General features: G+C 37.7%; 1 protein-coding gene across 5 annotated transcripts in view; it reads left to right on the forward strand.

Moving 5' to 3' along the window:
- Positions 1-13,847, forward strand: part of FMNL2 (formin like 2) — a 297,033-nt gene that overhangs the window by 168,179 nt on the left and 115,007 nt on the right. For all 5 annotated transcript variants that reach the window (XM_090279847.1, XM_090279811.1, XM_090279837.1 and 2 more), the window contains exon 2: positions 2,941-3,024. In XM_090279847.1, coding sequence (XP_090135973.1) covers positions 2,941-3,024 — 84 coding nt within the window. The remainder of the gene's footprint in view (positions 1-2,940; positions 3,025-13,847) is intronic.

The raw sequence follows: 13,847 nt of genomic DNA on the forward strand, positions 1-13,847 counted from the left end.
GTCTCCACATGGCATCTACAGTAATTTTGTAAAACATAACTCGGGTATGTCCTCTCATGTTTACAAACCTTCAATGGCTTCCTGTTGCACTTTAGATGAAATAAAAAGAATTTATCTTGGCCTGCATGGCATAGTCTTGACTTGCCTCTGGAGCTTTATAGTTGCCCCATTTCTTCCCTCTCACTTTCTCTCCAGTCATGCTTACTTTCTTTCAGCTCTTGGAAGTGCCACGCTGTTTCCTGTCTTAGCGTCTTTTCCCTGTTTCCTTTGCACAGAATGCTTGTCGTCCACGCTTCGCCTGGCTCACGTCTCATTTTCAGATTCATCTTAATTTCTTAATTGTTACTCTTTCCTGAGAGAGCTTCCACATTGTCCTATCTAAAGTTGCACTCTGATAATCTTCATCAAGATTTACCTGAGTTTAAGAAGATTAGTTTATATCACCTGTATCTCCCCACCATAATATGATGCTTCATGGATACCATCTCTGTGTGGTTCCCCACTGTGCCCTATAGCACAGTGCTTGTACAAGTGCGGTGCTTCAGAAACATTAGTTGAATGAAAGATTGTTTCATTAAAGTAAAAGTCTAGATCTAGAAAGGAGAATTGTGGCTTTCTCCAGTAACCATGGGACCTGTGTCTAATTCCTATAGCAGGATTTGCACAGAAAATCAGTTATCTGCAATTTTACCTGGGCGTGCACACACACACTTGGAGGCATTTTCAGTGTTTGTCTCTGGGAATCTCTCAGACTAAGTTGAGGTCCTGTTTTTGTTCCTGTAAAGCTGTCTAATCTTGAGCAAGTTAACTAAGTTCTCCCAGGTCTGTTTTCCCATATATAAAATGTGGAAAATTCTATTTATCCCATGGGCTTGTTATGAAGATACCATGAGATTATGTATGCAAAGTACCTCATACAGTTCAGACATTCTTTTTTTTTTTTTTAATCCCCTTTATATCACAAGAGATTAATAAGGACTCCAAGAAAAACTCGTTTAACTTACCTCGTGAACTTATTGTTCTTATTTAATGCATAATGATACCCAGGGGCACTCACATGAGGTCAAAATCAGTTTAAGAGGAAGTAATTCATCTCTAGGGTGCAAGTAAACAATCATGGACTGGTTATTTAATAGCCAATAACATTGGGCTTCCTCAGAAAGGTACTCATGAAATTCTCCTTTGCTTTATTCGAGGAGTGTTTTTTTTTAACATTGTAAAATTAAAATAACAAATAAACACAAGTAGATATTTTTCATTCTGGTTCAAGTAGATATTCTATGGAGATGGGCCATATGAAAATATGTTTCCCATTTTAGTATTTCTATGGGAAGCCTTGGCAGGTACTATTGAAAACTCTGGAGTCCAAAGCTCTTCTAATTATGTTGTCAGCTTCAGGGGTAATTTAAAATTTTAATATTTGAAGACAGTTTATTAGATTCAAATGGAGTAGATTCAAATTAGTAAGTGGTGTGTATCTACTGCCTACTTAGGCATTTAAATCTGGATGCTAGATTGAGTTTAAGGAAAAATGCTTGTGTTACATCTGTCAAAATCATTAAAGGTTAATTCTCTAACTCACTGACCCGTTCCTTTATTAAATTTGTTTCACTGGATGACATGAGACAGTACCATGGCAAGGGAAACTGCTTCTCTGGAGAGAGCTAGGGGCTTGCACATTAAAAGACCAAGGCCCATTTGTCTACTCGAGTATTGATGCAGGCAAGGTGCTATATTGTTTATTACGGGTAGGTATGATCTAGAGCAGCAATTTTCAACTGGTGTGCCTGTTGAAATTTTAAAACATGCAATACCTGACTGTTTAGTCAACCGCACTGATCTCTTTTCCCCTTAGATTGTCAAATAAAAATAATGACAACAGCCAATACCACAATACCCATCTGGTGTGCATGAATCAAAATTATACCTATATTTTTTGTCAGATTGGCAAAAAGTATATCTTTTAGTATGCTGCAGAATTTTAATAATTTATGTGTGCTGTAAGATGAAAAAGGTTGAAAATCATTGAGCTAGGGTGTTGACACAAGGGGAGGACAATTAATGGAGGTGAGATAGACTACTTAGCTCAGTTGTTTATAGAGTGTGGGAAATTTAGGGAGGCCAAAGGAACTGAGATGACTTCTTTCTGGGGCTCTCTGCCATGTTCTGTAGCTAAAGATCTCACCTCAAACCCAAGTATCTTGAAAATGTGTATGATTGGTTATTTGGGACATTAGACTAGGAATATGTGAATGTACTGGGGAAAATCCATGGGCAACACTACAGAGGTATGCTGTACTGACAAAGGGAGGCTATATGAGAATTGATGTCTACACATTTCCTTTAGCTCATGATCAATTTCTCACTGCAAGTTCAACTTCATAAACTAATATAGCTAAACTAAGAATTGCGGTTGCTAATGTTAACATATATCCAGCATAATGTTAGCATATGCTGTTATCTCACAGAGATGACAAAAAACCAGTTGCGTTGTTTTCATTAAAAAACAAACAAACAACTATTCTTTTACTCTTGGGTGTCTCTCAAAGTGAGTAAAAATTTGACGTTATCTATCATTGGTTTTGGTCATTGAGTTATCTTTTGGTGTTTTCTGTGTCTGGTTTGGCTGCAGTGCTTTAAAAAGAAATTGCGGCAATACCTTCTTAACAATTTCCGACCTTTCATTGAGAAGAATGAGAGCCCACTATTAAATGCAAGTCTGTAGTTCAAAGCAGACTACCTTGATGTCCTAGCATAGGTCTTCAGAGTCTCTGCTCTTCCATTAAACTGATTTTGTTTCTCTTTAATGAGATGCTAGAAATGGAAAAGAAGTCATAAAACAACCACAGTAATATTCTTTGGCCTGCCTCTGAGTTACCCATGACCAGTCTGTTGTGGAATGCAACATAACTCTTCCTTTTTAATTTTTTTTTTTTCCAGAATGCTATGAACCTACCCCCTGACAAAGCCAGGTTACTGCGGCAGTATGACAATGAGAAAAAGTGGGAACTGATTTGTGATCAGGTAAGAAACAATGATGCTTTTATCAAGAAATAGTGAAAGAAGAGATTTCCTCCCTAAATATATTAGACCTTTTATTCAGGAGATGCATAGATTTCTGCTTTTGTCTTTGCCGTCCTATTTCTTAGGCTCAAAGGAAAAGTTAGAAAGTGACGTCTTTTATTCTTGCATGATTTTGATTCTCTACTTTATTTTCAGACTTTTTGTGTAAGGTTTTCTGGGAGATCTGGTCAAGTGGGCAAACCTAATTCAGATGATCTGTTTTTCTGTTTCCCTTACATAGCAGTTTATGCTGCTTGAATGATGCATGTCCTCTAATTTAGTTGGTTGTCCCATTCATTTGTATTGATGTATAGTGATGTAAGAAGGTGAATTGTTTAAAAAGATACATTGGTTAGGCTGATAAATTATTTCAGTTTTTAGCAATTCTTTTTGTTTTATCATTAACTCATAACAAATTCAGATTATTGAGAGGGATATAAAATAAAAAGTAGAATTCTTCATATTCTTTCTATTCTCTTAATTATGCACCTTAGAGTTCCACTGGGAAGACTTTAAAGTTCCCTTTCAGTTTTTGTTATTTAGAAACAAATAAGTAGCTCTGGCTGGTGTTCCTCAGTTGGTTAAGAATTGCCCCACCAGTCAAAAAGTTGCAGGTTTGAATCCTGATCAGGGCATATGCCTGGGTTGCGGGCCTGGTCCCTGATGGGGGCGCAGACAAGAGGCAACCAATCGATGTTTCTCTTTTACGTAGATGTTTCTCTCCCTTTCTTCCTCCCTACCTTCCCCTCTCTCTAAGAAATAAAATCTTAAAAAACAACAAGTATATCAATGTGTGCACATGCACGCGCGCGTGCGCGTGCACACACACACACACGCACACTCTTCTGCAACTTGATACATTTGTCAATATGTATGTCTCTACCTTACCTTGAAATGTTATGTAGTATTGCATTGTCATTGGTAGTGATTTGAGGGAAACTTTATTCCAGGGCTTAGGTACAGGCTAGTTATTTCAAAACTTAGAAAAGTCACTCTCTAAAGGTAAAGAGCAGGCTCTGTGTAAGATACAATATTAGCCCTTTCATGTTACCTCATGCACCCTGAAAATTTCAGGGAATGTTGAAATTCCTCCTAATAGAGCTCCCTTGGGGCTCCGTTGTGGCAATAAAATGTATCAGGGGAGCAGAGGGGTTTTCCTAAGGGGTTTTCCACATTTCCTAGGAAGTAGATGCCCAAAGTTCATATAGAGTCTCTGTAGCGCCCATTGTGTGTTGTTTGACCTGAGCCCCTAAACTAAAACAGTAATGAAATGGTGGTAAAAATCCTCCTTGCCTTTCCATGCTACATCAGAGCACCAAGAATAGACAGAAACTGGAGGGGAGGCATACTGCTCATGTGACCGTGGGCGACAAGAGTAAGACTTTGCCAACACTTATAATCTCCTTCCTTGAGACTTAATATTTAATGAGCATTGCTTACCTATTATTGAGGAAAAAGGATTTTATGACAGTGAACAAATGTAACAGGGATAATTAATATAAAGGAAAGGTAATCACACAAGTGAAGGCAGTCCAAGGGGGTGAAAAATTCTACAGTCCCACTGGCTATGATAGAGGAGGGGGAGGCTGTCTCGGGTGGCCATTAATTACTGCTCTGAGGAAGGGCTGAAACGTCCTTCCTTCCTCACATGGGCAGGAATATTCTCTGCCAGCTCAGGCTGCCCTGCTCCTTTCTGGCTTTAATGCATTATTAATTTTTGTATCTCCAATATGCCAGGAAGGGAAGACTGCTGACGATGGAAGATTTCTAGCAGCTGGACTCCTTTCAGACCAAAAGTAACTTCATTGGGTGGACGGTGGAGTGTGAGGCAGCTTGAGGCTCCAAGAGGAGCAGATTTTTTGTCTGATACTCAGCTCCTCAAAGTTCAGGTTATTATTGCCTTAAATGTTAATATGCTGGGACATGGAGAATATAGCTACTTCATCTGTTTCTTTCTGGCAGTCACTTCAACACAAGCTCAGAGCTCGAAGCTGAAGTGGCTCCATCAGTTCTGAGGTGTCATGGGTGATTTATTAGTTAGAGTGGAATAATAATAATAATTATTATTATTGCCAGCATTTAGTAAGCAGATTTTCTTAATAAGAGCCTTGTGTTTCACCTTCAAAGCATACCAGTAAAATACTTAATAGTGTCCCCATATGTCACATGCGAAAAACTGAGACTTAGAGATTAAATTATTGCTGGAGGTCATATACTGATAATGTGGCATAGGGGGTCAGATTCTAGAGAATATGTATGTTCTGGGGTCTACTACTCCTTTAACCATACTTTCTGCTCCGTTCTTCACCTAGTGCTCAAGTGTATGAATGATATACAAAAAATAAAACAAATACAGGTTATCTCTGTTTCTCTGACTTGCATGCTGGTATTCTCTCCTGAGAGGTAGAGAAAGCCAGGGAGGTTTTAGCACAGGCACTGAGCCTCATGTACCTGTGTTACCACTGTGGTGAGCTCTTATTTGTCATTGTAGAATAGTGGCCAGCAGAAAACTGGACTTACTGTCACACACAGGTGACTTATTGGCATGTCACCCACATGAATATAATTTTTACTGTGTATGTTTCTGAGGGAAAAGAAAATTCATTAGCTTAAAACATAATGTATTCATATGGCAAATATAATGTATCAGTGTTTATTTGAATGTTTATCTTATGTTATTTACGTAGACCATGTCATGTAGCTATGTATATATTTGGTACCTAACCTATATAATCCTATGATACCTAACCTGAGGGATGTTCAAGATACATTTGCTTTTATGATTCCATTTATATGAAATGTCCAGAATAGGAAAATTCACAGAGGCAGAAGGTAGATTAATGGCTATCATAGACTAGGAGGGGGGATGAGTGACTGATAATGGAATTATATCTCCGTAAACAAGGTTTTTGCCTCTGTAGCAACCAGAGATGGAGGAAAAAGAAGGGAGGAGAACTTAAGATAAATAATTAAGTATTTGTGTGGATCTTCTTTGGATCCTAATCTGAATAAACTATGAAAAGACTTTTTGAGAAAGTTGGCAATATTTGATTAGTGACTCCAAAGAAATCATTAAATGGTTCTAAGGAATTATTGTTGATTTTGTTGGTGTGGCATTGTGATTATATAAAAATATATTCTTATTTTTTAAGAAACGTGTACTGATGTAAGGGTGAAATGATATAATGGGTTTGCTATAAAATAATTCACAAAAAGAAAAAAAGATAAAAGGAACAGATAAAGGAAATATGGAAATTTCTTGATAATTGTTCAGTCTTGGTGGTGGGATATTTTGGTGTTTATTATCGTATACTCTAAACTTTTGTGTATGTTTGAAAAATTATAATATAAAATTAAAAAATAAAGATATTTGACACTTAATGAACTATTTTTCTCATCTATAAAATGTAGTTAATACTAACATCCTTAAATTATTTTGAGAATTGGAGGCAAATATGGAGGATTAAAATAAAATTCTCTGTCCTGATTCAGTTTAGGAAAGTCAACTGAATTTAATACCATTCATCAGCTTTTTCATACGGTTGCATTAGTCTGTCTCTTTGTTTTGTAAGCATATAAAGTCTCCTCCTCCAGGGGTGAGGTACCTGTATGTGTACCTTCAACACCTTGCTTAGTGCCTGAAACAAAATAGGTGCTTAATTGAAAGTATGTTGAATGAAAGAAAGAAATAGCTAAATGATCTATTTGGGAGACAGTGGAGAAGGGAGAAAAGACAGAAGGGAGAAGAAGGTAGGTGAAAACCTGGAAGTAACGGTTTCCTGTTTCTTTATCTTTTTCACTTTCCTCTGCCTGTTGGTGTAATTTGCTTGTTATAAGTGAAACTAAACTGCGCTGCTCAATCCTGGAAACTCCTTTAAAGAGGGAAAGGTGCCTGATGCAGATATGAAGGGGTCTACATTGGTACTGGTGCAATGAAGCTCTGTCTTCACCTATCCATGGTGAACTGAAAACAGAGTTCTTTGCCTAATTCTAGGGAGCAAAATATTTTTAAGGCGTTAAATTCCAAAGATCTTTCTATAGTAAGAGTATTCCAGTAATGTTCCTTAGTCCTTTCCTGGATTATTCCATAAATATAAAGATGACCTGAGCTTCTAGTGGGCCTCCTAAGTTAAAGTATCGTGAGAGAACTGTTTAACTCTGGTCTGAGTTGGGCCACAGAAGCCACAGAAAGAGAGGCTTCCCTGTTGGATTTTGGGTGATGTGAGGTGCATCTCAGAGAATTTATTTCTGTGCTGTGGTAAGTGGAGTGAGTTCTGATGAGGACATGAATTCAAGAACTTGTGGGGACACTGAGGCAAGTTTTTCAATAGCATGAGGTGGTTGTGTAGGGTTAAAAAAGCTGGACATGTTAAGTTCCGTTGACAATTAAAAATAAAAACCCTCAGCTGCACAGCAGTAATAGGGCTCTTTCCTTGCTCTTTGTATCTGTATAGATGAGGATTCCCCTTGCTCTTACTTCTGCCTCAGACACAGACCCCATGCTGCACTGTTTGGCTTTGGGGTCTTGACTATTTCCCATCAGTTTAGGGTAAAAGCTGCACTTAGGAAGTGTTAGAGACACTGGATGAATTTTCAAATAATTATATCAGGTATGGTTGTTATAGACTATTTCAAGACATTCTTTTATTTTTCTACTTGAAAAGTTAAAACTCATACTTGTCAAAAAGAGAAACTGTATTAGGAGCATATGAAGTAAAGTGTAAGTCCTTTGTCTTTCCTACTGTTTACTCACTCCTTTAATTTATTGATGATGAAACTGAGGTTCAAGAGCATGACTAGGTCAGCAGTACCAAGGCCCCCCGGCTAGTTAGAGAGATGAGAACAGCTATTTCCAAACTCTAGTTATGAGGCCTTTCAGTTATTTCCTGTTACACAGGAACCTGGAAATGAGCCACTGAAACAGAAATTGTAGTAAGTGAGAGGCTATCACTGAGGCTTCATCCTGTGATTTCTCAGGTGTTCTGTTATTGGTTGGGAGGTGGGGCAGCTATTGAATTTATGGGTGATCGGCTCAACTGTGCCTCTGTCCAGTGATGAAGGGGAAGTGGTTAGTCATAAATTCAGGACATTTTCAACAACTAATGCCTACGGGTTTACATTGCATGAATAGAAGATCCAGCCCTTAACTATTAGTGGTGCTGCACCTGAGCTGGGCTCGAAAGCTTCCCTGTGGCTTTGCGGCAACTGAGGGCGAGGTTTATTTTGGGGGGTGGTTTAGTATAACTCTACCTTACCCCCTAATGGCTGATTATTGTTTTGCATAGTAGCCTTACTGAGAGATAGGGTCTCCCCTTGCCTGGACTTCTGTGGAATTATATGGGAAAAGGAGATCCAAACAAACAAACAAACAAAAAAAAGTGAGAGTGAAGAGGAGTTGGGAAATCATACCCACCTTGACTCAGCTTCCTGTATTAAGCACTTCATCAGGGAGATTGACTTTCAACCCTCAAAGCTTGGCACCTGTCCTGATGAGGAAAGGACAGGGTCTTTGCTGCTGCTCTGCTGGCACCGAGTCAGGCTGGGGGCACGAAGATACTCCACTACACACGACTGACCCATATCTTTTGAGTGAATTTAATTATTAAGTATATAATTGTTTTTTAAACCCTTCACTTATATTTCTTAATGCTATCTTTCAAAAGACAAGACGGATACTTATTGGCTAATTTGTATCAACGGTGAAGCCAATTTGCCACTGTAGTAAAATTTCCTAAAAAAGCTAAAGAGCTAACTAACATATTGCTAATTTTTTTTTTAATGTTCATGTTTTTGTGAGCTAGTTAGAACTTTCTGCCAGGTAAGCAAATATTACTGGATACTGATATAGTATTTCCTATGGACCGTCAGATTCTCGGTACCGAGGGCTAGTCCTTGGAGCAGGAGGAGTAATAAATAAGCCACATGGTGGGGGCGGGGGGGGGGGGGGCTATGGCCTACTTTAGTGTTGGTGGCTGCCATGTTAATTATTTGAGCAAGCATATGGATAGCATAGACAGTGGGGAAGAAGTTGAGGAAAAAAAGATAGTGATGCAGCAGTAGTGATGCCCTCTCCTCCTCTCCCCTGGCTCCCAGACTCCAGACTTAATCTGCCTTCAGCCCCTATCCTCAGATTCCAGGCTTTGATTCTACATTTAGCCGCAGTCACTTCATTCGGGCTTTCCCAGCTGTTGGGTTACCCGAAAGCCATCTCCCCTTCCCCTCTCCCTTACTTAGTCCTCTGGCTGGCTCATACTTTTACTATATTTAATATTGTTTGATGTTAAATTGTTTACATTTCTACTGATTTCCATAATTCTGTGGTATGTTGAAATGCTATCTATTTTTAAATCATTACGAGGCTTTTGAGTTGTGTTTAATTCTTTGGAAATTCTATCTTGCAAACCCTTAGTGCTTTTTTTTTATTTTGAACTGGGTGTTTTCCCTCTATGTAATTCTTCTTTTGGATTTGAGATTTTTTATTTGGTATTTTGTCTTTTAGTTTATCTTTTTCTAAAAAAGTTCAGTTTGCATCTTATAAACATGGGAATTTTCTCATGTCTAAATAAAGTAATTACAATTAAAATGAATAATTCTTTAATAGTTTTTTGCCCAGTTCGTATTTCCCAATTTTCCATAATGTTCTTTCTATATGGTTTGCTCAAATGAGAATCTAGTCTAGCACCAATCACACATTACATTTGGCTATTACTTTCTTTAAATTTATTTGAATCTACAATAGACTTTTATTCATGATGTTCATAAACTGAAGAGAAGAAGCTGACTGGTAGAAAGCTTTATTTTGTGCCTTTACCTGAATGTTTCCTAGAGGTGTCTGAGCTCCCGAATTTCTTGTTCACCAAAATTTAGATGTGAAAATGCAATAGGTTGCAGTTGAGTACCTTTGTTTAGGATATTGTAGGAGATGAATAATGTCTAACGTCTTACCATTAGATACCATTGGTCAGTGGATAAGGTAATAACCTGACTCCTCCATTGTGTAACTACGTTTTTCTCCTTGAGCTGAAAGAAACCGGCGGCATGTTATTTTGGCACCATATATACATCTAGTTACCTATTAGCCTTGTACCTTGTGGGCTTAAAACTAATGGGTAATCTTTGGCTGAATCAGTTTCATGAGGAGTTGCACAAAGGCGATTTTATAGTTACATTTCCCTCCTACATTAAGCCAACAACTAGAGTTTTCAACTGGGTCTTTGTTTGCTGTGGAATATATAATTATTCCTGAAATTCTTTCCCTCAGTTAACATTTTTCGAAGTAGAAGTTTAGTTTAATATATACCTGAAAAGTTGTAAATGAGTTTTCTCTGGCTTCCTTTTGTGAGTATCCTTGTGAGTTCAAGGGATTTTCAGAGTCAGTCTGTTTCAATCAGTGATATTATTTTTGAGACTCACATTATCGATAGTTTGATCTATGGGAATCCCTTTATGCTAGCTCCCATGTCCTTTTGGCATGACTATTAATCCTTGAGAGCTTGTTTTATGATACAAAACTCATTTCTTAGGTTTAACTTGTACTTTCCTTGCCCCAGACCCATTCCTTTTAGTGGGGGATGGTATTAGCACTGAGTATGTGACAGCCAGAGGCTGGGAGAATTTACTTCTCAGTTTAAGTATCTAGACCTTGAAAATATATGTCTAAAAATTGTTTTTGTGTTGATATTTCCAAATCGACTTAATATTTACTTAATTTTTTTATTGTATAATTATCACTTTTCTTTTACATTGAAATGTACTATTCGTAACATAAATGTAATTATTTGTCTTTTTCCTATAATATAAAAAGTTTCAAAATAAGATACCAATGCCTTTGTTAACTGAAACACTAATAACTAAAATTACTTAGTAAAGGATACTTTTTTTTTTTTTTTTTGGTACTTTTGTGTTCCCAGAATGCATCCTACTGAAGATGTACTAAGTACCGTGATCTAGTCACTTGATATATGTAGATACGTTTTCTGTTACTAACTTCCAGTATAAGATAGAGAAACAATAGAGTAACAGATAAATGCTACATTAGTTTCCTATAGCTACCATGACATTTTCACAAATTTGTGGCTTAAAGCAGCAAAGTATTCTGGTAGTTCTGAAGGTCAGAGTCCAGAAACAATATTGGCTGGGCCATTTTTCCTTGTGGGGCTCTAGGGGAGAACATTTCCTTGCCTCTTTGAGCTTCTGGTGTGAGTTCCATGCATTTCTTGGCATGTGTCTGCGTAATCTCCAGTCCTGCCTCCATCTTTACAGGCCTTTCCCTTTTCTCCCCATGTCTGTTTCTTCTGTCTCTTATAAGATCACCTATTGTATTTAGGGCCCCATGTGGATAGTCTGGGATGATCTTATCTCAGGATCCTTAACTTCATTACATCTGCAAAGACCATTTTTCTAAATACAGTCACTTGCATTTGTTTGGAGGTTAGACCGTGCACATATGTCTTTGGGGGCCACCATTCAATCCTCTCCAGGTACCAAGATATATAATGATTTATATAATAAAGTTGTGGTTCACATAACAATTCACGTCGGTATTGTTGATCATTGGGGGTTATATTCTAGAGACTTAATCAGGGACCCAGGAGAGGCTGTTTCCAACATACAATTTCAGCTTGCTCAGGGATTGTCTCCAGTTGAAGGAAGAACATGCAGGCGCATACCTGGGGAGTTTTCTGGACCAGGCCTAGAAGGAGTATCACCAGCAGTCTTATTCCATTGGTCAGATCTGCGAAGGAGGGTGAGAAAGGTAGGCTAGTTGAGGAACCACAAAGAGAAGAAAATGTTTAGTAAAAGCTACTCTCTGCCATGGTTCCCAATTTTGATAGTTTCATTTGTTTTACATTGTATTCAGCATTACATCTAGCTTTTACTTAAGTATTCATTCATTTATTTATTGAATACACAGTTGCATAGTCAAGGAAGACAAAATGTGAAGTGAGATAGGATGGATCTAAGTTTTCCCAAAACTCACTTGGAGGTGGGAAAAGGTGCAAGTACCAATTTGTCCTGAGCTCTAGCAGTGTGCAGGCCTGAGGTGACTATGGGACCTGTATTTTTGCCAAATTTAAAACCAAAAAAACCAAAATTTTGTCTCTGGATTATTTTCTGGCTTGATATTTTAAAGAGACCATCTTCCTTTCCTTAAAGTCTCCAAATCTGAGTAAAAGTATTGTGTTAGTTGCTGTTAGAAAGAAGGCAACTTTCTTTCAATTTCTCTCCTGAAAGCCAAGTTGCCTTTCCATTAAGACTCACTGTGGGTCCCTGACTCCTTGATTCTCAATCCCTGGAGAAGCAGATGCCAACCTTGTATGTTGAGCTTCCTCATGTTTAATACCTTTGGAGTCATGGAAAAATGAGTCTGAACTTAGAAGTGGGTATACACTTTCCCTCTTCCAGAGGTTCCCTTTGTCAATCAGTTTTTATAGTGGGAGGAGAAGGTGCTGGCCTATTTCACAGGGATGGAGGGAGCAGAAAAAGGGAGAAGGTGACCTAAAGAAAGGGGGGAATTATTTCTTTCAATACTAATCCTTTTTGTCAGCTGGATGTGAATGCTGTGAGAAGGGCTGTGAGAGCAAGAAGCCCAGGGCTCGGTCTGACGTGACCCTCTGAGCTGGCATAGATGCCCCTGGTTGCCGTGTGTTGTTTGAAGTAAACTTGTTGTGTGAGCATCTTTTGTAAACTTGGTAACACTGTTACAGGAAATGAAGAATCATATAGGCAATTTATTGGCTAGACCTTTGACGTTACCTTTTAGAAAATAATTTAAGTGATTTATTAAGGTGTTTTAGCCAAGAATTTCTGCTAGGTAATGCAAATACTACTTTATATTGTTTTAACCTTGGGCATTTAACTTATAGTCTTTTCTGTGGGAGGCTGTTTTTGTTCAACTTTTACAAAACAGAAAAGTCAAGCAGGATTTTGGAAGTTACCCAGTAAAGGGTTGAGCTGGTACTAAAAATTGCTGAAATTTTCTGTATTCTAAAATGTACCATAATGGTTTGGAAAAAATTTTATTTCTATTTTTTAATTGCCAGCAGATGAACTGGATCACCATGTGATTGTGGCTCTTTTCATTGATCTGTTCATCACTGAAATGATTTATTGAATACACATTGTGAACAGTGATGTGCTAGGTGCTAAGACAGTAACCCTTCAGAAAACAAATGCTCATCTTTCAAAAGAAGAGATTGAAAAAAGATAGTTGATTAAGTAATTCTCATGTAATGACAGTGAAGATGTAGTAATGCACATTTCCCTAATGATGTTGGGTATCTTTTCATGTGGTTCTTTGTCATTTGTCAGTCTTCTTTGTTGAAGGATCTGTTCAAATCTTTTGCCTATTTTAAAATGCTGGATTGTTTACCTTATTGACCTGTAGAAGTTTTTAAAAATATATTCTGGATGCACATCTTTATCAAACATATATTTTGCAAATATTTTCTCCTGTTTTGTGTCTTGCCTTTTCATAGAACAGTGTCTTTCAAAGAACAAAGGTTTTTCTGATGAAGTCTAATTTAGTTTATGTTTTATTTTTTAAGTTGTTGATGCATTTTGTGGCCTAAGAAATTTTTTGCCCAATGTCAGGTCACAAAGATTATCTTCTATATTTTCTCCTGGAAATTTTATGGTTTTGGTTCCTAACTGAAAGTGTCTGGTCTATTTTGAGTTAATTTTGCCACTGGGGTGAGGTAAGGCTGGAGATTCACTTTTTTTCCCTCATGTATATCCTGCTGTTTCAGGTGTTTGTTGAATAGACTGTTCTTTTTTCATGAATT

Source organism: Furipterus horrens, unplaced genomic scaffold, assembly GCF_987537825.1.
Source record: "Furipterus horrens unplaced genomic scaffold, mFurHor1.1.pri manual_scaffold_1, whole genome shotgun sequence".
Lineage (NCBI taxonomy): Eukaryota > Metazoa > Chordata > Mammalia > Chiroptera > Furipteridae > Furipterus > Furipterus horrens.